Source organism: Ictalurus furcatus, chromosome 6, assembly GCF_023375685.1.
Source record: "Ictalurus furcatus strain D&B chromosome 6, Billie_1.0, whole genome shotgun sequence".
NCBI classification, from domain to species: Eukaryota; Metazoa; Chordata; class Actinopteri; order Siluriformes; family Ictaluridae; genus Ictalurus; species Ictalurus furcatus.
The window spans coordinates 33,103,546-33,127,238 of NC_071260.1; the positions used below are offsets into that span (position 1 = coordinate 33,103,546).

The window sequence follows — 23,693 nt, forward strand, 5'->3', positions numbered from 1 at the left end:
CAGAAAAATCAGAAAAGAGTGTACCAAAACAATGTAGAAATCAGTAGTCAGTAGTCGGTCCGTCCAGGATTTGGTGATTTTGTGATCGCAGACATTATTGCAAAGTCAAGCAAACTCAAGCAATAGTCGGAGGAACTTGCAATTTCCCAAAAATGACCACAGAGTTTCTGTAGTAATCTGTAGGGTCCATGTGACGTCATGACGACGCACATTTAGCCAAAGCCCTCGAGTACGTCCTGCTAAAAGGTCTCGTTTACCCACGAACCTCACGGCACAAGACAATCCGAAAGACAAAACGATTTTGTACAATTGCGATTTCAGACTCAAGTAGTTTTTCACACACACACACACACACACACACACACACACAAAAAAAACCCCTCTGCGATTTGCAATGCAAATTTTGAAGAAAAAAGACGCAGAAAAAAATCTCCACGAAATCCTACAGCTTCGGCTAACGGAGCAAAACTCACTGGATTAGTCAGGGATTATTTCAGCAAACTGTGATCTGTCGAGTTAACAGACAACGATGAGGCTGCTCTGCGTGGAGCGCTGTGAACGGCGTCGATGAGACTACAGATGTGGAAAATCATCGTGTTTATTAAGTGCATGTATTTACTTAAATCTCGTATCGATTGCATTTCATGACATGCTAGTTAAACCAGTGAACAGCAATGCCTTTCGTTTTAAAATGCTAAACTTAAACTTTAATCGTGACTGAGATACATGCGACGTATTACGGTCCAGGAAAACCTGTAGTGTAGTATAAATTGTCCAAACGTCACCGCGTGATGGGTTTTCCCAGCTCGCCACATGCTCAGCCACCGTGTCTAACTGAAAGATTTCACTCTGAGTGACTTGAAGCTTTTTTTTCATCTTACGGGCAGTGACAACATCTCTGGTTAACCGCTCTTCAGCAGGACTATTTTACCACAGCCTTAGTTGCGAATGTGATTGTTGAATAACTTCTTGTATTCTTGAGCTGTGTTACAACATAGCATTTTTTATATATTTTTTTTTCTACAAAACAAGTGCACTACAATCAGGCAGGCTGTTCTAATCCGGACGTGTAAAGGCGCTTTAACCCTTTACTCATCTTCCAGTCTAGTGCGCTCCAGCCGATGTACTCTTAAGATACTGTATGCTTATCACCGAGGAGATCGAGTGGTTCCAGCCTCCAGAGAAGCATCCTCGCATCTCTCTACACTGCATTAGATCTGAGCTGACTGCAGACAACCATCCACATTATCCACCCTGCGTGTTCAGCTCCGAAGCAATTTGTTTCAATGTGTTAACTGAGCAAACCGTTACATTAAACGCTGTTAATTAAACAAAACAGTACCAACGCCGTGCGGCCTGCGCGTTTACGGAGGTACGTATGATGTCGCTGTGGTTGGATAATAGGTCATTATGAGACACCACCGTGAAACCACGACGGAAAACTATCGTGAACCTCCTGCGGAATGCAACCTAAAATAACCTGCTTTGAATTTCATCCAAAGTAACACTGGTCTAAATGAAGAGGTTTGTGGGAGAGACAAAACAACACACATGTCACATTTCCTTCCCTTGTTTAAATGTCATTTCAGCAGAAAGCAGAATGTTTCTAAACCTCAGTCAGCCCACTGTTTCACATGCACTCCTCCTCACTCCTACCAGCTCGCTCTCTGTCTCACTGCGCTTCACTTGAATATGAGGCTAGGGTCTGAGCTGGAGCTTATTTATCTTAGCCTGTTGGGGTGAAGGCTGTCATTCCCGTTCCTAGCTCCGTCTTGGCAAATCTCCACTCAGCTGAAGACCGCATCTGAAAGTTCTGGGATCCTGGTGTGGCGTGGTGTGGTGTGGTGTGGTGTGGTGTCCTTTAAAAGCGTACTCTTCTCTACTCTGACTGTTTGTAGATAAACAGAAAGCTAGCGGTGACAGTAGACAGTGCTTAAACAGTGCGCGAAATAAACCACCACACACACAGCTCTACTTCCTTTGATGAAGTGCTCTGTGTGCAAGATCGCTTCTAATCATCACCGATTACTCATGCAGGAAATGCGTAGGATTGATAGACAGTATATTTATCTTTGTTCAGAAAGAAAAAGAAATAAAGTCACTAATAATAATCATAATAATAATAATAATAATAACACGCACTAGCATTTGTAGGAAGTGGAAAGGGAGTAAAAATAGAGTTAGTTTGTAGGTCATCTCACAGTTCAAAATGCAGAGACATGTAGTAGAAGCAAAGGGAGTGACTGATGATATTAAAAAAATAATAATAATAGTGAAGAATGAGAGAAAGGAAGCAGTGTGTGTGTGTGTGTGTGTGTGTGTGTGCATCTGTGTCTGTGTCTTGCCAAGACGGCCAGCCTGGAAACCCTGAGAGCATTCCTGCTTCAGCTGTGAAACTCTCCCCATCCTACAGCTCCGTCAGGGCCATCAGGGCCATACCCCTCCCCACACTCTTTTGTACCATGTCTGGGAGTAATTAAGCTATCACAGTGAGAAAAACAAGTTTTCTTGTGTGTGTGTGTGTGTGTGTGTGTGTGTGTGTGTGTGTCAAAGCATAGGGGTGTGGGGTGGGACACTGGATAAACATGGAGAAAAGGTGATGTAGGGTGTTGTGAAAAGGCAACAGTTTCCTTACCCCTCTCTCAGATTCCAGAGGCTCTGCTTTGACTGCTGGCATTCCGTCAAGCATTAACATCCTGTTATTGATGGCGTCTATGAGGACAGAGAGAGAGAGAGAGAGAGAGAGAGAGAGGTGAGATTTGAGTAAGTCGTGTTTACCATGACTAAGCACTCATATGTGATTCCTCAGCTTTTCCTCACTGAAGTGGACTGCGGTTCACACTGAACGGGAAACACTGAATACAATGGCGTGTCTGATGATGGCATGAAGGTACCGTGTGTAGTTAGTAAACAGCTTTATGGCCTGTAGTAAGAAAGCACATCTGCGATGGCATTTTCATTACACGCCTATTAAAATGGTGCACACAGATGGTTCTGTGCTATAATGGGATCATAGACGCAGGCTGAGACTAGCGTAATTAGTCTGGATCAAATGTAGAGCAGTTAAACATGTGGCTTACCTTTCCACAAACTAAAAGATTTGCCTGAAAGCATATTGCCTGGAGAACCCCGAACACCTCAGAGAAACAGATCACTAGGAACGTTACGCAGCATTGTGAGGATATCGATATCGTTATGGTATTGTTCAAAATAAATCCGCACTGCAACTTCGCTTCAGGACTTCAAACTGAATTTGTTTGATAAGATGTTTTCGATTATTTGCAATGATTAAAAAATCCATCCATGCGTTTTCTTCTCCTGTACAGGGTTGCGGGGGAGCCCGGAGTCTATCCAAGGGGACTCGGGGAACGAGGCAGGGGACACCCTGGATGTGGGCCAGCCCACTGCAAGAGACAATCACACACGCATTCACGCGTTCACTACAGACAGTTTGGAAATGCCACTCAGCCTACAAGACACGTGTTTGGATCGGGGGACGAAACCGGAGTATCCGGAGGAAACCCCTGAAGCACAGGTTGAACGTGCAAACTCTGCCACACGAGGCGGAGACGCGAATCGAACGCGCAGACCTGGAGGTGCGAGGCAAACTTGCTAACCACTAAGCCATCGTGCTCCTCACAATGATCCATTCTTTTTGAAAGAAAGAAAGAAAGAAAGAAAGAAAGAAAGAAAGAAAGAAAAAGACATTACCAGGAAACTGTAGTAAAGTGTACTGCCTTTGTAAGCACTAGTTGTAGTTCTCATCCAGGTGTATGTGTGGTTCAGCAGATTACTAATTCCCAAATTAAAATGTTCTAAAACGTAAAAATAAAACAAACAAACAAACAATAATGAAAAATCAAGCACATATAGTCCCAATTTCTACAATTGACCAGTGTGTGTATCAGCAACAACATCAGCACTCGTACATGACATAGACTCCCTAGCTATTTGAATAAAAACACCTATACGCCTGCTCATTCATGCAATTATCTAATCTTCCAAAACTGCGTAGTGTGCCCAATCTAGCGTCAGATTCCAGTTCTTGGCTGACAGGAGAGGAACCTGATGTGGTCTTCTGCCGTTGTAGCTCGTCCGTCTCAAGATTCACTGTTTTATGCATTCTGAGATGCTTTTCTGCTCACCGCAGCTGCAAAGAGTGTTTATGTGAGTGACTATATCGCCTTCCTATCAGCTATCAAACCAGCCTGAGCATTCTCCTCTAAACTCTGACCTCTGACCTCTGTCGCCATGTCAATATTACCTGAAGTTCCTGACCTACATCTGCATGATTTTATATATTGTGCTGCTGCCATATGATTGGCTGATCGGAAAACTGCACGAGCGCTCAGGTGTACAGGTGTTCATAAGAAAGCGTCCAACGAGCGGATCGAATATAAACATGGCTCCAGCTTTCTCATATGAGTCAACATCATCTGAACATATGACAGACCATAGAAAGAAAACAACCTTTGTAACAAAAAAGTTCCACAATGTCCGAGAATTGAGATGCACGTTTAACCTGAGCAGAAGTACCTCTAAACTATCCTATCGACTCACAGATCTCTCACTTTCTCTCTCTCTCTCACACACACACACACACAGGGAGAGAGACATAAATACACACACACACAGACAACAGAAAGACGGCAGACTGTCTCATAGAGCCGCTTCGCTATAAAAACCGCCCTAGGTGGCTTTATTTTGGAACAAAAGGCTGCAGTCTTTATACCACCGTCCCCTCTGGCCTGAGCCTCACTGTAAGAGGCACTTGAAACACAGAAAAGTGAAAAACGCATCCACCTCCCGGCCACGACAACTAAAGACAAGCAGCGAGACAGGTTTAATGAACTGGTAGAATCTGATTACAAGCTAATATACTTCTCAGAGCATAGCCACAGTGTGAAGATGAAATGGTTTAGTCGTCCCACTGAGGCCATCACTTCCTCCGTGTCTACTCAATTTGTCATTTCTAAAAGCACCGAAGCATAGAAAGCACATCTACATCAGAAGAAAACTGACTGTACTCAGTAAAGTCACAGGACGCATTCATTCTCACAGCTTTTGAAGCCGATTTAGCCAATTTTCCATCGCATTAAAATGTATTAAGAATGAATTAAACACAAGTGATATTCTGATGTATCGTACTCTTAATTTAGGCTCTTGTCCAGTTGGGGTTTTTTTTTTTTTAGGTCATGAAGCAAATGAGAAAATAATATCGGGTATTAATAGTAATCAGGTAGGTGACTATGATAAGTTCTTTTGACCCGAGCAGAGCTCACATAGTCTCCCTACGGTGGCGTGGAGATCAGAGGATGAGGCTGTATCTTTTAGGCACGAGACCTTCATGGAAGGAGCCAATGATAACAATGCTAGTGTGCCTCAGGAGGAGGTGTCCTGAGGTAACCCACTCCCTTATTATTTTAGCAGCAGCATATGAAGAAATGCAAGCATAGCAGATATGCTCTGAACATCTCCATTACAGTTCACTCCTGGCATTGACCAGATCCAGATCAGCAGATCGGCATGCAGAGAGCCACGAGCTAGAGCATGAACCCTAGCACACTAGAGTGTGAAATTAGTAATTGCCTAATTGTCAGCCAGCCAAATGACTCAAAGCCAGATCTACTAAAGCAATTAGTATGCGTTAATATGGTTAACACGTCTGCATTCTATAAAAGTGGTCGATAAAGAGGTCTTGCCAAAAGAATACGAGCGGTTATAGATTGACTTTGCTACATCAGGTTAATGAGCCAGTTGGCTCTATGCAATTACTGTACACGACCCAAACAAATTTAAAGCAAAAGAACTTACAGTCTTTCACCCATGAAGCATTTCCATGCAAAAAAAGTGGAAAGTCAGAGCGAAAGAGCTGGAGAAAGTTAATGAAATGGAAAGTGTACTAAACTTTGGGCAATCAACAACGGACGATTTTTTTTTTTTTTTTTTTTTTTTGCACATCATTTCGTCCAACACCTTATTAATTAATACCATGAGTATTGCCTGAAGTGTTACTGCCAGGTGTGTGCCTTTCCACAGAAATGGGCAGCTTTTACACAACCAACATGAGTTGTTTTTTTATTTATTCTGAAAGATTTTTTTTTTTTAATCATTACAAAACGTGTAATAATTTCGGCACCGTTTTGGGATCGTGTTAATTGGGCTGCTTTTGTGAATAATATCTGGCAACATTACTTGTAATTACTTAGTATTGCTAACGACACAGTCGTATATGTGTATATATACCCTGTGTGTGTGTGCGTGTGTCTATATATATATATATATATCTCTTTAGTCCTCTCTGTCTTTTCACCATCTCACAGCTGCTTCAACAGAGCAGTTTACTCCACACCAAGAAGTACATTTAGTAGGCAGCTCCAGGTGCGGTTTGCGTGATGAGCTAATAAATTAATAAATCGAATGTTAACGTCAGACGCATTGTGAACGCATCTTGCAGCCACATCAAGTGGCATTTTGCACTGCGCCTCCTGACGTACATACGTCTGTCCCACAGTCTCTTGTTATACACAAAGCATGTTCGCCCACTAATGTGGCTGTAGTGAGCATGTATTGTGATGAGGATGTCTTCAGGTAGTGGTGGACCAAGATGATGTTACCATGGCAACCTAAGTTGGAGTGCTGAGGTTTGCTGTGCCTCTAGATCAACACATGAGCTTTACCAGTGACCAGAGACCTTGCTGTCTGACAGGCAGCTGCTTTTATATGCCTGCAAACAAACCCTATATTTGTCATCCATTCACATCATATGCCATCTCACGCTCCAACGGTAATGGTGATTGGATGGAACAGAAGACAAATGGGGAAACCTCTGGCTGAGCTAACCACATAAACACCCCACAAGACATCTCCAATGGGAAATCAATAAGGAGAACAAGCAGTCGGTTGTTTCACAGGAAGTCATTTAAATGCATTATTAACATAACTGAGTGGAGCACTGTGATGTTAACTATTAGCTTTTTTTTTTTTTCCGTCTGCCTGGAGTCCAATTGATTAAAACTTCAAAAGAAGGAGACAACTATAGGAAATTATCATAATTAGCCAACACACAAAACAATTATTAAATTATATATATATATATATATATATATATATATATATATATATATATATATATATATATATATATATATATATATATAACATTTTTAAATCAACAAATACATGCAAAAAAATGAATGGCTGTAAATGAATGTGCTGGATTTACTATGTGCTGCAGTGATTCCCCACTTAGTACAGAATCAGGGATAAAGCGGCGTTTCCTTGACTTCAAGCGCGGCATTTTAAACAACGTGAGTTGGATTGTAAAGCGATCAGACATTATTAGTTTGTGTAGTGACCCATGAGCATTTAATGCCATTGCTAAAAACATACAGCTCGAGTTTGGCATTTATCTTTTTTTTTATTATTAAACTATTAAATATAGTTCATATACTGCTCTAGTAGCAGGAGCACACCGCAAGATAATGACTAAATCTTGTATTTTATAATGCTTGCAGTAGAAACCTTGCCAATGGGGGAAAATACGCTCTTACGTAAGGTGGTATGGGTTCATAAGCTGATCTGATTAGCTATCGCAGCAGCGTGGTTAACCTCTTGATAATGTGATAATGATTGGTTGTTGTATGATTTTGTATATTCTGTATGCTGGGGGAGGGGTGGAGGGATTTTCCTAACCCTAACCCTAGCTAGAATACAAAAGCACACACACAAAAAATACAATGAATTAATAAATTAGTAGTAATGAAATAATAAATTAGGTTTAATGCTCGAATAAATTTTTACCTCTCGTTAAGAATGCCGTTTGAACGAAGCAGCTCTCTTTGTTCCAACTTTGCCACAAGAGCAACAAAAACAAGTCATTAAACCCCGCACTTGTACATCCACAGTGCTACGGTGAAAAACATAAGAATGTAGCTATTGGCAGGACAAGCCTCGATACTGTGTGAGCCTGTACATATGCCCGTGTTTGTTATCGAGAAAAGCTTAAGATCATCTTTCCATTTCACTACGGCTGTGAAATGAAATGGTGATCCCAGGTGTGAGCACAAGTGTGAACGGAGGACGAGTGTTCAGTGTCTTGTTGCCGTGCACCACCAGAACAAGCCCCCAAGAGGCTCATGAATAGAAAGAAGGCAATTCAATTAGAAATGGCCAGTTTGGAAAAGTGATCACCCAAGAGTCATTTTGGTCATAAGGGAAAGAGAGAGAAGGGAGGGAGGAGAGGATGACTGCATTCCCGTGACCGATCACAGCTCCAGCACTGTTCTGAGGATGGGTGCTGATGGAGGCCGCTGCATTGCATGGACAGGAATCAGTGTAGACCGGAGCTCAGGAAATGACAGGCGGATCAATACGACGTGGCAGCGCGGGATGCAAAAGCGTGACCTTCCTAGATCCAGTGGTGACCCCACTACATAATCATTTGAAAGAGTACTGAGCATTCAGCTCTCTACAGCCAGGGGCTCGCTGCATTTTTTTAAATCTGGTAGTTTTTCTCAAAACACTGATATGAGTGACGTGAGAATGGGTGCATGGTGCGTGCACGGTCTTGCTGTTCTTTAGAATTTGGATGTGCAAGGTGGCATTATACCAAGGCTGTGAATATTAGTCAGAGCTAATATGAAAAAAGTAAAGATGAAAGAGTGAAAGGTGAAAGGTGAAACAGCAGGATGATGTGTAAGGTCAAATATATGGAGGTGTTTCGTATTGAAGAGTTAGATTTTTCCAGTGGGAGTTTAGTAGAGACCTAACAGATTGGTTCTGCCAAGGCTTTTGAGTGCTCTGAGTGGGCATCTGGGCCACAAAGGCCGACCCTGCTGCCACAAAGCCAAGGGGCAAACAAAGGATTGGTGTGTGAGTGTGTGTGTGTGTGTGTGTGTGTGTGTGTGTAGGTTCCTCAACCAGAGCAAAGAATAAAATGAAATAAAATTACATAAGCATGTTCAAGACAGGAGCAATTAACTGCTACTGCTCCACTGTAAATAAACTTCAAGGAACACTTATACTGTAAGAGTGCAATATATCTTATTTTATCACTCAGAGCTCAGAGCCGGGGGCGCAACCCGTCCTGGGCATTACGCTCTCCACCTGGAGCGGTTCGTCACTACGTAACTGAACGTCAGTAAAAGAAGACGGCGGCGTTTTATATTAATTTTATATCTTCAGTGAACGGAGGCGAGACCAATCAGACAGGGTTTACAGGAAAACACGTGGAAATACTCGCGTCTTATTGGCTGAAAGGTCTCCGTTTTGCCAAACGCTAGCTCACACAGTCAGTGTGAGGAGGAAAATCGATATACGGCGATTTTTATTATTTATTTATTTTTAAAGCAGTAAAGGGGTTGAAACTGAAACACTGACATCCTGTCATACTGAGCAGGAAAACAAGGCGTGTAAACGTCTAGATGAGTTCCAAGATACGCGAGCGTGATCTGAGCGGAGCAGAAGGACAGCGAATGTACTTTGCACGGCTCTGTAGCAGCCAAACCCACACAGTGATAGCTTAACTGTGCCTCCGCTTAGCTAGCGACACCGAACTAGCGTAGTCTTGTGTTAGATAGCCAAAAAGTTTGATGTTTTATTGGTCTGAGTCCTGCAAACAGTGATAACACCTGAGGCAAGTTTTATGACCAAATCAAACTTTTTTGTCCAATTTTCACATTTTTAAGGCAATTAGCCCTCACATGCAAGAAAAAAAAATGCATGTCTATTTAGATTTTTAAAAGATTTTGATGGAGAAGAATCTGAGCTCAACCCTGGATGATCACCAGTCCAGCTAACACCCCTGCTCAGAGCTTCTTCTCCTTGTCTTGTCTGTGGATTCATTTCAGTTGGTCTCCCACCTCTTTCTGGGCCTTTTTCAGATAGTGATCTTCTCAGTATTAACATCAAAGCTCATATGTGCTGCTGAGCGTTCACACAGAACAGGAGAAGAGGGCTTCCTCCAGCTTGCTCTGCACCGTGTCTGAGACAAAGATCAGTTCAAAAGCCACTTCCCTCTCCAAAGCCCCTCCAAACACCCCCAAGATATCCAGTCAGCCTGACAAGAACCTCAGCAGAGCACCAAAAGGAGTTGTTCCGTTCTGTTCACCCTTGTGTTTCTCACAGGAACTTGTCATGCTTTTAGTGAGGAAGGGGAATAGCCAGTTCATTACGTGGCAATTTGCCAGGTTAATTCTGTTGGGGTTTTTTTGTTCATTTTTAAAGAGCTAGTCCCCGCTGCCAGCACCACCCACATATGTGGCAGTAAGCCTTCCACTCCTCTCTCTCGCGCAGATCACTTCAGTGCTGTCCATTCAAACAGAACATGCCAACAGATCATGTCACTGGAGGAGTGAGAGTGGAATGACTGTGTAAAAGCTTAGCAGGAGTATTAGCTCCTACTCTCACTGAAGCTGAATTGAAAGTGAACTTCCGTAGCCATTGTGTAATTTATTTTCCACACACGCTTCATCCACTAACATCGCAGGGCCCCTAACCCCAGCCGCTCTATACTCTGGTGGACACTTTTTCGTCTGTTAATCTTGTCTGGCACATGGTGAATGACATAAGACTTTCCATTTCATAAGGAGCATTTTCCTTGGCAGGCAAGTCACTCCTAAAACTTTGGATGCTTTTGGGACATTTTTGAATTGAGCTCAAGAGGAATATGCTGCCTCAGTCCCAGTGAGAGTTCTTTCTTTCTGTGTGTGTGTGTGTGTGTGTGTGTGTGTGTGTCCTCATAACTGCACTTTACCTCAGAGGACCCCTTTGGCCGTTCTCTTTTGGCTAAAATCATAAATCATGTCTTTCTCGCAACAAATTGTATTCTCATCTTGTTGCGTCCATTAATCCTAGAACTTTGGCAAATGTCCTCTTACTGAGAGATATACTGAGGAATCTTAGAAAATCCAGATGAACTGTGTAAATGTACTGGAAGTGATGGCTTTATCCTCACAGGCTTGTGCTGGAACCTGGCAAGGGTGTAGTTTAGAGACATTGGAGTGTAGTTTAGGTACACACAGGCTATTTTTACCCTGAGCAATAAACACAATAAGTGGAGAAAGTGAGCAAGCCTTAAAGCTCATAACCCCTACAGCGAGACCCTTTATCCAAGAAGAAATGGCAAAACGGCAGCCGTACTGTTCAGCACATCACTTTTCTCAGCATCTTTTACAGCCCCAAACACCTGATAGGAAGCAGGAGCCCATTAATAGAACGCTGATACTGGTGTTAACATTAAGTGGGCTCTCTATGGGGCTGGCGGAAGTGCCTGTAGGCCAGTGGATTGCCTTTGGGCTCTGGCTATTTCTGCTTGGGGAGATCCTGTGTCAGTAATTCTGTAGGGGTGAAATGGTCACTAGGTTCATGTAGACTCACATACACAGGGTCTGTACTCAGGCTAAGTGACCCCACCAATTCTGGGGCAATAGTAAAGGTTGTATACTGATGATTGAACCAAATTATGATTGTTTATGACTCAATGCACGATTCATTCAGCTGCTAAATGTTATGTAATAAGTACTAGCGTTCTATATTATATTACATAATGTTTTTACACACTGGTCAGTGTAGAAAGACTGAGAGGTTTTGTGTGTGTGTGTGTGTGTGTGTGTGGAAAAGAGGACAAAATCCACTTAACGCTTACCTGCTATTGAACTTTGGTTTGATGAAAAGAAAGAAAAAAAAAGAGAAAAAAAACCAGTTTGCATTCAGCAGAACACGGCTTTAATGATTCTCTAATATTTGGGAACTGTGCTGTGGAATTGCGTTTCGGTGCTGATGTTTACATTTATTATACCATGCTCGAGGCATTAAACAAGCTCATTAAACCAACAGCTTTTAGTTAAAAGTTTGCAAAGAAGTGCAAAGAAACTTTGTTACAATCAAAACAAAACTAAACGTGGGCGTTTCTTGCCAGATTTATCCATTTCTCAGAAACACGTCAGCCTTCCTGATCCTCAGTTCCTCTGCTAAATCTGGCAGTGCCACTGCAGTCTGCCCTCTGCTTGCACTCTCCTCTACAAACTCACACTGCTGTACGTTACACACACACACACACACACACACACACACACACACACACACACACACACACACACACACACACACGTGCGCACACGCACAATAATTGTTACTATCTATAACCTATACAGCAGCAATCGGTTCAGGAAATATGAATGATCTGATTCTACTGTATATGCAACTCATAACCTTAAAATAGTAGATGTGACCAGAAACACATGACCCCTCTGTACTCCTCTTTGTCTAAGCGCAAGGTTATCAGTGGCTGCTGTTCCAAAATAGATCTGACACGAAAACCTCAACTGCTCTCAGAGGTGTGTAGCAATACATACCACAAGATTGATCACTGTGGAGAACCCCGATAGCAGAGCGTGGTGGTGGAGCAGGTGGAGCCTGGACTGGACCGGATCAATAAAGACTGTTCAATCTCTGACATGCACCCGCTGTTCTTTACTGTATGTACTGACCTCAAGCCCTCAGTGCACACACGGACGAGCCGGCCTGATCTGTAATGCGCTACAGCACACTAATGAACCTCTCTGTCTTTCTCTCTAAAAGGAAGGCTAGTCCATGCCATGCCTGTGATCCTCTGGAGTGGGCTCTGCTTTGCACTATAATGACAAGCTTCAACACAGACTTATCGAACACTGAGTTTTCCTGAGCCGCTGACAGGTCGCCGTGATTAACTAGGCAGATTCATAATGTCACGTTCGTTCACATGTCATTAATCCCTTTTAATGAGCTCAGCCCAATGTAATTAGTCATGTCACTGACATGAGCTTGTAAATTTGACAGGTCTCCCTATCAGCACCGTCACCCACCGTCAAGTGTAAAACAGCCTTTGCTCGTCTCCAAGGAATAGTGGTGTTAGCTTACTAAGATTTAAACCAGCCATGCATTTTCTGTACCACTTATCCTACATGGAGTTGTGGGGAGCCTGAAGTCTACCATAAGGTACTCAGGGCCAAGGTAGGGGATACTCTGGACAGGGTGCCAACCCATCGCAGGGCACAATCACACACACCCATTCACACACTACGGACAATTTAGAAATGCCGATCAGCCTACAGTGCACGTCTTCGGACTGGGGGAGGAAACCGGAGTACTGTACTCAGAGGAAACCCCTGAAGTATGGGGGAAACAGGCAAACTCCGCGCAAACCCCCAAACCCTGGAGGTGTGAGGCAAACGTGCTCACCACTAAGCCACCATGCCTATTTACACCATTCTGGACAACAATAATATAGTTGTTTAATGTCCTTACATCATTACATTAACAGTATTTTTAGCAGACGCTCTTATCCAGAGAGACTTACATTTATCTCATTCATACATTTGAGCAATTGAGGGTTAAGGGCCTTGCTCAAGGGCCCAACAGTGGTAGCTTGGTGGTGCTGGGGTCTGAATTCATGACCTCCTGAGCAGCAGATCAACGCCTTAACCAGTGAGCGACCACTACTGGGCTCCAACAAAGGTACTGATTTAATACTGTCTTAATTAGTTAAGCACACAATCAACTCCAATGGATTCAACAATCCTGCTTTTTGATTCACTAGGAGGAACCAAATCCCAGTTCCTAAAGGTCTAGACACACAGACACACAGCTGTCTCAATCTTTCAGCCAAACACACACACACACACACACACACACACAAAGAGTGGTCAAACTAACTTTTCAGAAGCCATCTGAGTGCCAGGACCATCTGTAGGCTGCAGGGGAGCCTTTTTCTAAAGAAAGGTAACGCTTTCATCCAAAGCAAACACAACCCAGAGCACAGATGTAGGAAACAAAAATAATGTGACACTCTCCAGCTGTGCTATCTTGCATGTTTTTTTTTTTTTTAAATGCACATCATAGTTAGAAAGCGAATCAATATTGTTCTGTCATTCGAGGGTCTAAAGAAAATAAGCTTTATAAGCGATTATACAGTATATACCAGTATGTTTTATTTAGTATATTGTGCCTATGTATCACAAACACGGATATTAAATGAACTTAGTTTAATCAGGCAAAGAGTGCTGTGATAGTCTGAGTAATTATAGGTCACGGAGGTCTGAGTGGTTTATGCCGTTTGCACATTTCCTCTCATTTATCTCAGGCAAAATAATAACACATTTTATTAGGACTTATGTAACACGTATAACACGTCGCTGGAAGTGGAATCGATCGTGCTTGCCGCAGCTTTCAGTACAAGATCAGAGAAAACTGATAGCACATACTGTGATGTATCACTGTGAAAATAAAAGTAGCATTACACTCGGAAACTTTTAAAGCTTGTGCATATGATGTTGTAGTGTGTGTGTGTGTGTGTGTGTGTGTGTGTGGTGCAGTTGCCTCAGAGGATCACAAGGAGTTCAGGGTGGAGGTGGTGGAGTGCATTATCATCTGTACCATAACCAATCTTCTGTCCCTCATGGATGGCTGTATCCCAATCTTAATGGGTAGTCTGTAGTCTGCTTTAACTATGTCCTGGTCTCTCACTGCCCTCCCCCAATAAACACACACACACACACACACAGTCATGTACACAAACACTGACACACACACACACACACTTCCAACCACAAGCACCCTCTAATATTCACACACATCTCCTGTCACCTTAACGTGTGCAGGAGAATCTACATGTACTTCCACATCCTGATTACTGATACGGCCATATTTATACGCTGCAACTCCTGCACCATCTCTCCTAGAAATACAGAGCAAAATGTCCAATAAGCAGTGTATACGTTCCTCCAAACCCACCCACACACCCGCCCACACACACACACACACACACACTGATTGAGCACTGAACGAACTGATTGAGCAATGCGGTAAACACGAGCACTATAAACACAGCGTCACATTTCTCACACAGCTCCTGACAGCCTACAGCTACTACACGTAAACACCTCCACTATTTCAAACTGTAGGCTTACATTATGTTCCTCGCCCTCTGTACGTGACCAAGCGACAACCGAAACAAGAAAAGTATACCACTAAAATGTTAAGTAATACAGGAAGTCTTGGCGGAGTATTTTTAGATCTGAAATTCTTCCCATTCAGAGACCACTTAATACAAAAAGCAGCTGTGTTTATGTTCATGCTTCACATGGGCCGACTCTTGTTTTCAGTACAGTTTAGATTCTCATATTTCAGCTAATATTCACCATTACAGTAAAAGCCAGTGTGGGATTCAAAAGTGAGAACCTTTTAATGATAATATACATCCCCTCAGTGAACTGATTCCACGTGTATCGACTTAACCATTTCGACCGGTGCTGTTACGAGAGGGACTATAGCAGTTACACAGATGCTTCTACTCACCCACACACATTAAAATTTGGGTTTGAAACCACACAACCGATTCAACGACTAAACAACATTGTATTACTAACTTCCCCATAAGTCCTCTCAGGTTTCAGCAACCAACAGTCGAGGACCGCGGGTGCGTTGTCATGGTGACGCTTGAGAGACTACAGCGGAGAGACGCCGTGTGGAGCAGCTCCTCTGCTCTTCCAGTCACCGACAGAGATTCATACTACATTTCATGTACACTCTTATACTCACTACTCTCGATCTTCATCAGGCTCTATCATCCTTATTCCACGTGGATTTCCTCCAGCTGCTAGAATGCAAATGATCTAGATGAAGGCGTCTATTGTGCTGCGCTATTTTGATGCAGATGAAATCGGATGGCAAGTCAACATTTCAATTACTAAGCACTAATTAGTAATGAAAGCAGCTACCGTTTTAACAGGTGTTATCAAACTAACATGGATTCACAGGATATAAACAGGAATATGAGTTTAAAAGATGTAAAGAGTCATTTTCCTTACAAGGTAAGGTGAACGTCGTACCATTTCCTAGCTTTAATCTTGAAGCCTTTGGAAAGTAATCAAATATAAACATATATATATATATATTAAAAAATATATAAAACATTATATATCCATCCATCTTCTATACCGCTTGATCTTTTTCAGGGTCACGGGGAGCCTGGAGCCGATCCCAGGGAGCATGGGGCACAAGGCGGGGTACACCCTGGACAGGGTGCCAATCCATCGCAGGGCACAATCACACACACACTCACACACCCATTCATACACTACGGACACTTTGGACACGCTAATCAGCCTACCATGCATGTGTTTGGACTGGGGGAGGAAACCGGAGTACCCGGAGGAAACCCCCGCAGCACGGGGAGAACATGCAAACTCCACACACACACACACACAGGGCCCCGGTGGGAATAAAACCCCCACCCTGGAGGTGTGAGGAGAACGTGCTAACCACTAAACCACCGTGCGCCCAACATTATATTTATATATTTAAATCTCACACACAGACTCACATAAGGTGAGTGTAGTAGTCTATATCCTAACAGCTGCGATGTGACTATAACAATAGCACACAACAGCTGTTCCTACAACTTATAAAAAAAATAAAATAAAACCGAAGACACTAACAATATTGTTTCAGATATCTATTTTAATATTGTCCGTTTCATCTGACACAAAAAAAAGACTTCCTCCAAAAGTAGCTTAGAACTAATACAACTCAGTAATGGTTGAATGGCGAATATGGATTATAATCATTTCTGTTCCACCATAAATTTACATTTCCCTACATCCCACAGCACAATTTTCCAAACGTTTGACTCAACCAAATTATTGCCAGTGCACACATATTTGTATTTATGTACAGTGTATAAGCAGAAATGTACAACATCTGTATCCATTGAACATAGAGCAAGTGAAAGCCAAACTTATCAGGGTGAAATTGAACCGCTCCCTGGACTTGTATAGTCAGGTTAATGACGTAGGAAAGTAGTTAACAAGTTAGCAACAGCAGCTAATGCAGCATTATGGGTATATATATACATATATAACATATAAGGATATGTTATACTGTATATTATACTGTATATTTTGTGTTACACTGTTATATATACAGTATACATTATATAGTATTATACTTTGCGTTTTCATATAAATAAACAAATGATTAGACTAGGAATACAGAGTAAACTGTCCAAAGCATAATGAGATAACAAGCAAGTTATATATACATGTGAAATAAAACAATGCTGGAAGATTATACAGCAGAGATTATTTATTGTGTGTAATATAATGTATGAAGTATGATAGTTGCATTAAACTTTAGGAAAATCATTGCTCACATAAATTAGTCAGATTTGTAAGTGTCCCAGGTTACCACAGTTTTGGCACAGAGAATACGACGTGGTTGGTTAAGTCTCCTGTAATCATATAGTACCTACATTATTATTATTATTATTATTATTATATTTTTGGTCCACATTTTCCTCACTATCATTTTCCTCGAATGATCTGACAACATATAGAAGCATATTGGGAAGCATATCCTTAACTTTTCCTGCTTTTGTATAGACGTATGGAGTGTTTTGTATAGACGTATGGAGTATTTTGTATAGACGTATGGAGTATTTTGTATAGACGTATGGAGTATTTTGTATAGAAGTATGGAGTATTTTGTATAGAAGTATGGAGTATTTTGTATAGCAGTATGGAGTATTTTGTATAGCAGTATGGAGTATTTTGTATAGACGTATGGAGTATTTTGTATAGACGTATGGAGTATTTTGTATAGACGTATGGAGTATTTTGTATAGCAGTATGGAGTATTTTGTATAGAAGTATGGAGTATTTTGTATAGAAGTATGGAGTATTTTGCATAGCAGTATGGAGTATTTTGTATAGCAGTATGGAGTATTTTGTATAGGAGTATGGAGTATTTTGTATAGAAGTATGGAGTATTTTGCATAGCAGTATGGAGTATTTTGTATAGCAGTATGGAGTATTTTGTATAGACGTATGGAGTATTTTGTATAGACGTATGGAGTGTTTTGTATAGCAGTATGGAGTATTTTGTATAGCAGTATGGAGTATTTTGTATAGGAGTATGGAGTATTTTGTATAGATGTATGGAGTATTTTGTATAGCAGTATGGAGTATTTTGTATAGGAGTATGGAGTATTTTGTATAGACGTATGGAGTATTTTGTATAGAAGTATGGAGTATTTTGTATAGACGTATGGAGTGTTTTGTATAGACGTATGGAGTGTTTTGTATAGCAGTATGGAGTATTTTGTATAGGAGTATGGAGTATTTTGTATAGCAGTATGGAGTATTTTGTATAGACGTATGGAGTATTTTGTATAGCAGTATGGAGTATTTTGTATAGACGTATGGAGTATTTTGTATAGAAGTATGGAGTATTTTGTATAGACGTATGGAGTATTTTGTATAGGAGTATGGAGTATTTTGTATAGACGTATGGAGTATTTTGTATAGCAGTATGGAGTATTTTGTATAGAAGTATGGAGTATTTTGTATAGGAGTATGGAGTATTTTGTATAGACGTATGGAGTATTTTGTATAGCAGTATGGAGTATTTTGTATAGCAGTATGGAGTATTTTGTATAGACGTATGGAGTATTTTGTATAGAAGTATGGAGTATTTTGTATAGACGTATGGAGTATTTTGTATAGAAGTATGGAGTATTTTGCATAGCAGTATGGAGTATTTTGTATAGCAGTATGGAGTATTTTGTATAGACGTATGGAGTATTTTGTATAGACGTATGGAGTATTTTGTATAGAAGTATGGAGTGTTTTGTATAGCAGTATGGAGTATTTTGTATAGCAGTATGGAGTATTTTGTATAGGAGTATGGAGTATTTTGTATAGCAGTATGGAGTATTTTGTATAGGAGTATGGAGTATTTTGTATAGCAGTATGGAGTATTTTGTATAGACGTATGGAGTATTTTGTATAGCAGTATGGAGTATTTTGTATAGACGTATGGAGTATTTTGTATAGAAGTATGGAGTATTTTGTATAGACGTATGGAGTATTTTGTATAGGAGTATGGAGTATTTTGTATAGACGTATGGAGTATTTTGTATAGCAGTATGGAGTATTTTGTATAGAAGTATGGAGTATTTTGTATAGGAGTATGGAGTATTTTGTATAGACGTATGGAGTATTTTGTATAGCAGTATGGAGTATTTTGTATAGCAGTATGGAGTATTTTGTATAGACGTATGGAGTATTTTGTATAGAAGTATGGAGTATTTTGTATAGACGTATGGAGTATTTTGTATAGAAGTATGGAGTATTTTGTATAGAAGTATGGAGTATTTTGTATAGAAGTATGGAGTATTTTGTATAGGAGTATGGAGTATTTTGTATAGACGTATGGAGTATTTTGTATAGCAGTATGGAGTATTATGTATAGATGTATGGAGTATTTTGTATAGACGTATGGAGTATTTTGTATAGGAGTATGGAGTATTTTGTATAGGAGTATGGAGTGTTTTGTATAGACGTATGGAGTATTTTGTATAGACGTATGGAGTATTTTGTATAGGAGTATGGAGTGTTTTGTATAGACGTATGGAGTATTTTGTATAGACGTATGGAGTATTTTGTATAGCAGTATGGACTTTATCATTATGTAGTGGTATGTGGTATTATGCCATTTCTGAAGTTGCCCAAAGCCTCGGGTTGCTGTGAATATGTCTCTACAACAGGTAAATAGTTTGTACTGTGCGACACTGCACTAAATCCAGTGTAGCCCCACAATACTCCTCTAAATGTGTCAAAGTTTAACTGGGCCCACTTTCCTCCACAGCTTTAGTAAACAAACTCGTGTTGGACAAACAGGTCAAGGGTTGAACACACCACAGATCACACACGAGAACATTTTGTCAACTTTGCAAAAATGTCGAAATGAGGAGAAAGCAGGAAAACGAGACATTTCTATACCCCGACATCGACTTGTCCTGCTTCACTCTATCATGCGCCAAGCCCTTGGACAGCACTGACTGAAGGTTAATAATCACTGAGTAGCACATGCAAATTATCTCACACTAATTGCTAGCTTCAATTTTGGAGTGATTGTTAGTTTTTCCTTAAAATATTACTAAATCTTTGACCTACACCGCATTTAAATAAGCTTGGTCGACTGACTGGCCCTGGCAAGCAGACCTAATTTGTGGAATTTTCATATCATATGGTGCTTCATATTATTATTATTTTATTACATGTGTACCATAAAATTGGATTTTCCTGAGAGTGAAGCAGTGACATCATTATTTCTCTTTTGTTTTCTGTGTGTATGTGCCTGAGTCATTTGAATGCATGACAATAGTGAGTAAAATATTCTCAGCTTCTCTCACGCTGTAACTTACACTGATAGCTAACATGAAATGATCTCTTTTGTGATGGACTATAACATGACCCAGTGCGGGAGATTAGGGTTGTTGTTTTTTTTATGGCACAGGTTTCTTTTTGGCCCTTTTGTGCACCACACCAATCACTCAGGTTGCTGTGTGAATCCAATATACACTCCGTCAATGAATCCGTCATTCCCTAAAAGAAACTGGATTGAGTGGCTTATTGTTCTCACTGTACATTATAAAACACATGTCTTTAATCACTGTGTGCTTTCCATCAGTACTTACTGCTGTATATTTGTCACTTAGGTTGGATTAATACAGTTCGTGGTCAGGGGTCATCCACAGATAAGTCTAGTTTGGCGCTCTCTTACCGTAACTCAGCCCGAGAGCCTGTTTACAACGGGCAGTTTCTATGGATTCTACCAGCTGACCTCTCTAGTGAGGTGTCCTTCTTCAGGCAGCGCCCATCAATAATCTACACCTTCTCAGCCTAACCTGACAGACCTCTGGGCAACACAGAGGTGGTTAACTTTGAACAATCCTCCCCCAGTTGAGGCCACACTGGACTTTTAATGGAATCCTGCAATGCAGCTGAGTAAACTGGAAAGCATTGGAGACAAGAAGATAAGCAGACTTTCCCATGATGATTGTGTGCTACTATTGAACCCCTATACCTGGTCAATTGCTATCTGGGAACCAGGGACAATGTGCTTCAATGCGGTCCTGACAGAGACAAGGGCAATGGATTTCTTACTTCAATGCATTTGAAAGAAAGAAAGAAAGAAAGAAAGAAAGAAGATGCTGATTGGTATGGATCAGAGCTGATGTGTGGCTGGACACCATAGATCAGAGTATCTGAGCTTGGGTTTCAGTGTACAAAGTAAACAAATGATTTCATTATCATAGTATCTATCATATCAACAGAGTTCATTATAACTTTATAACAAGTATTATAGCTCTCTCTCTCACACACACACACACACACACACACACACACACACACACAGTGTCTTAGAGCAGAGTGGGGTTTGAATACAGAGAGAGTGAAAGTTAAATAGGACGTAATCTCTCTGGCTGAATAGCCTTAAGCAGCAGGGGGGCAGCTAAAGCGACCAGTTGCCTCACAGTTCCAGGCAAGCAATAACACAGGGTAAAGTCCCACAGGTCAGTACACACTGACACCCAGCGCTATTCTACAGACCAACACCACTTCCTGTGTACAAATGCCTTTGCTGTCAGCCCTGGCCAGGTTTGCTGTAATTGAAAAGAACAGCCACAGGCCAGCCCACAGTCGCACTGACAGCCAGCCATCAATACCAATGACTGTTCTCCTGCAAGTGCCAGAGGAGCAGATGACATCCAAGACACCACCCTTGCAACACCCGGCCTGTCAGCCTCCACCCCACATACACACACACACTCACATACACACACACACACACCTCCCACCCCCCTGGTGTCCTTCCACCACCACGCAAGCCTCGCGAGCTTTAACCCGTTGGCCATCGCGCTTCGTGAACAAGCAAATCTGTCATAGTAGTATCTTGTCCCTTTCCACACACACACACACACACACACACACACACACACACGCACATACACAGACATACTACAACAACCGGAACATTCTAAGTAAATGAAGAGAACGAGCACAAAAGTGTGTCAACATTTAATGTAGAAAAACACTCTTGGCAATCAACAGCAAGTTCTTCAAAATAAAAAATAAAAAATACAAATTATTTAAAAAATAAAAAATAAAACAGAAGCCCAATTATTTGTCGTAAGAGTACGAATAAAACTACAGTACTGTTGCTGAGGTGCTGCACGATACTTCACTAAAAAGTGAGTAAAAATGCATATCTACAATGTTTCTTTCTATAGTAATATTCATTCCATAATGTCTCCAGGATGTAAGCACCTGCCCAGGATGTTCATGTACTGCTGTGTAGAAGCATGAAGAGGTGATCTGACTTGTCATTTGACATGACAGCGTAATGACAGTTTAACAAGATGCACAGAACTAAGCCACTGACAAGCCAACAAAACACTCCACATGGAAGAGAACAGAATGGAGAGCTCCAGAAAAATGAGAGTACATCAATATATAAATACAGATATACAGACCTGATCAGGAGCTGCAGAGCGGCAGAAACTGTTCTCCTTATACAGTCTGCTCTCTCTCTCTCTCTCTCTCTCTCTCTCTCTCTCTCTCACTCTGTCTTCCTCTCCTCGCTCGCTCTCTGAGACTCCCTCCCCTCTGCTCTGCTCCTCTCAGCTGCTCTGGGTAGTTCTCAGGAAATGAATGGGGGCTCACAGAGAACTGTTGTACTTGCAAATGACTTACCACAGTCACATGATCCACTAAATGTAGGGTGGGCCAGTGGGTGGAGGCTTCATAAGCAAGAGCAGACAATATACCCTAAGCTTTAACAGCGTGCATCGAATTACACGGGGCCCCTCGTGGGAGGTTTCCGACATGTCTGCTCTGCTCCCTCCCAGCGCAGAGAGCCACAGCCATGGAGCCACGGTCGAGTACCGCCCCACCTACAGGGGAGGGGAGACAGAGAGACAGAGACACAGAGAGAGAGAGAGAGAGAGAGAGAGAGAGAGAGAGAGAGTCTTTCTTCCTATTGACAGTGGAAGTAAGCTGAACCGGCACTGTAAGCAATGTCAGAGCATATGACAAAAAGAAGTTTGAAGGAATATTTGCATATGAGCAGTCAAGAGAATTTCAGGCTCTGTGCAAAAGTGTAAATATTAAAAGTTGCCAATGACATGCAGTATCTATCTCATCTCTAACTATCAATCACTTGATGTCAAAAAAATCGGTCGTTTGTATTCAGGTAATGGCGAACAATGAAGTGCTGTGTGGTACAGCCGTCATTTTTATTTATTTATTTATTTATTTTAGATGAGTTGCTGGAAGATGCATCAGTCATAATCAGATTCACTTTTACCTCTGGGAATCCTAATTAATGTATAGGATGCCAAGCTAATTTGCATCACTGTTAGATAGACCTCACACACACACACACACACACACACACACACACACAGAGAGAAACAGATGCACGTGCAAACATGTACAAAAAAAAAACTGGCTTCATCCACATCCACCTGAACCTCTTGTGTAAGTCTAATATAGTAAATCTGTTAATATTTACTCGTTATAATTTTAACATTAGGGATATTCTGTTCTGAAGCAAGGAATACCATGAACTAACACTGGTACTGCCAGTATTTCACAGAATAAAACCATACGTTTGTACTGATTCACATTCAAAATAGTTGTTTCGTTATTGGACAGCCAGTTACAAAATAAATAAATTAATTAATAAATAAACGGCAACTGTTATCCTCATGCCTAAAAAATGGCTTTTTCAAGTACCCTTTTCTTTCTGATTGTTCCCAATGCCTCTGCCTGTTACAGTGTATCACCCAGCTGCAGCCGCTAGCAAGA

The 23,693-nt window shown here is 41.3% G+C and overlaps 1 protein-coding gene across 1 annotated transcript in view; it reads right to left on the reverse strand.

Annotated features, from left to right (window-relative positions):
* Positions 1–22,765, reverse strand: part of klf12b (Kruppel-like factor 12b) — a 40,095-nt gene extending 17,330 nt beyond the window's left edge. The window contains exons 1-2 of the mRNA XM_053627736.1: positions 22,358–22,765; positions 2,636–2,712 (exon numbers count right to left, since the gene is read on the reverse strand). Coding sequence (XP_053483711.1) covers positions 2,636–2,695 — 60 coding nt within the window. The 5' untranslated portion in view covers positions 2,696–2,712; positions 22,358–22,765. The remainder of the gene's footprint in view (positions 1–2,635; positions 2,713–22,357) is intronic.
* Positions 22,766–23,693: the final 928 nt, after the last annotated feature.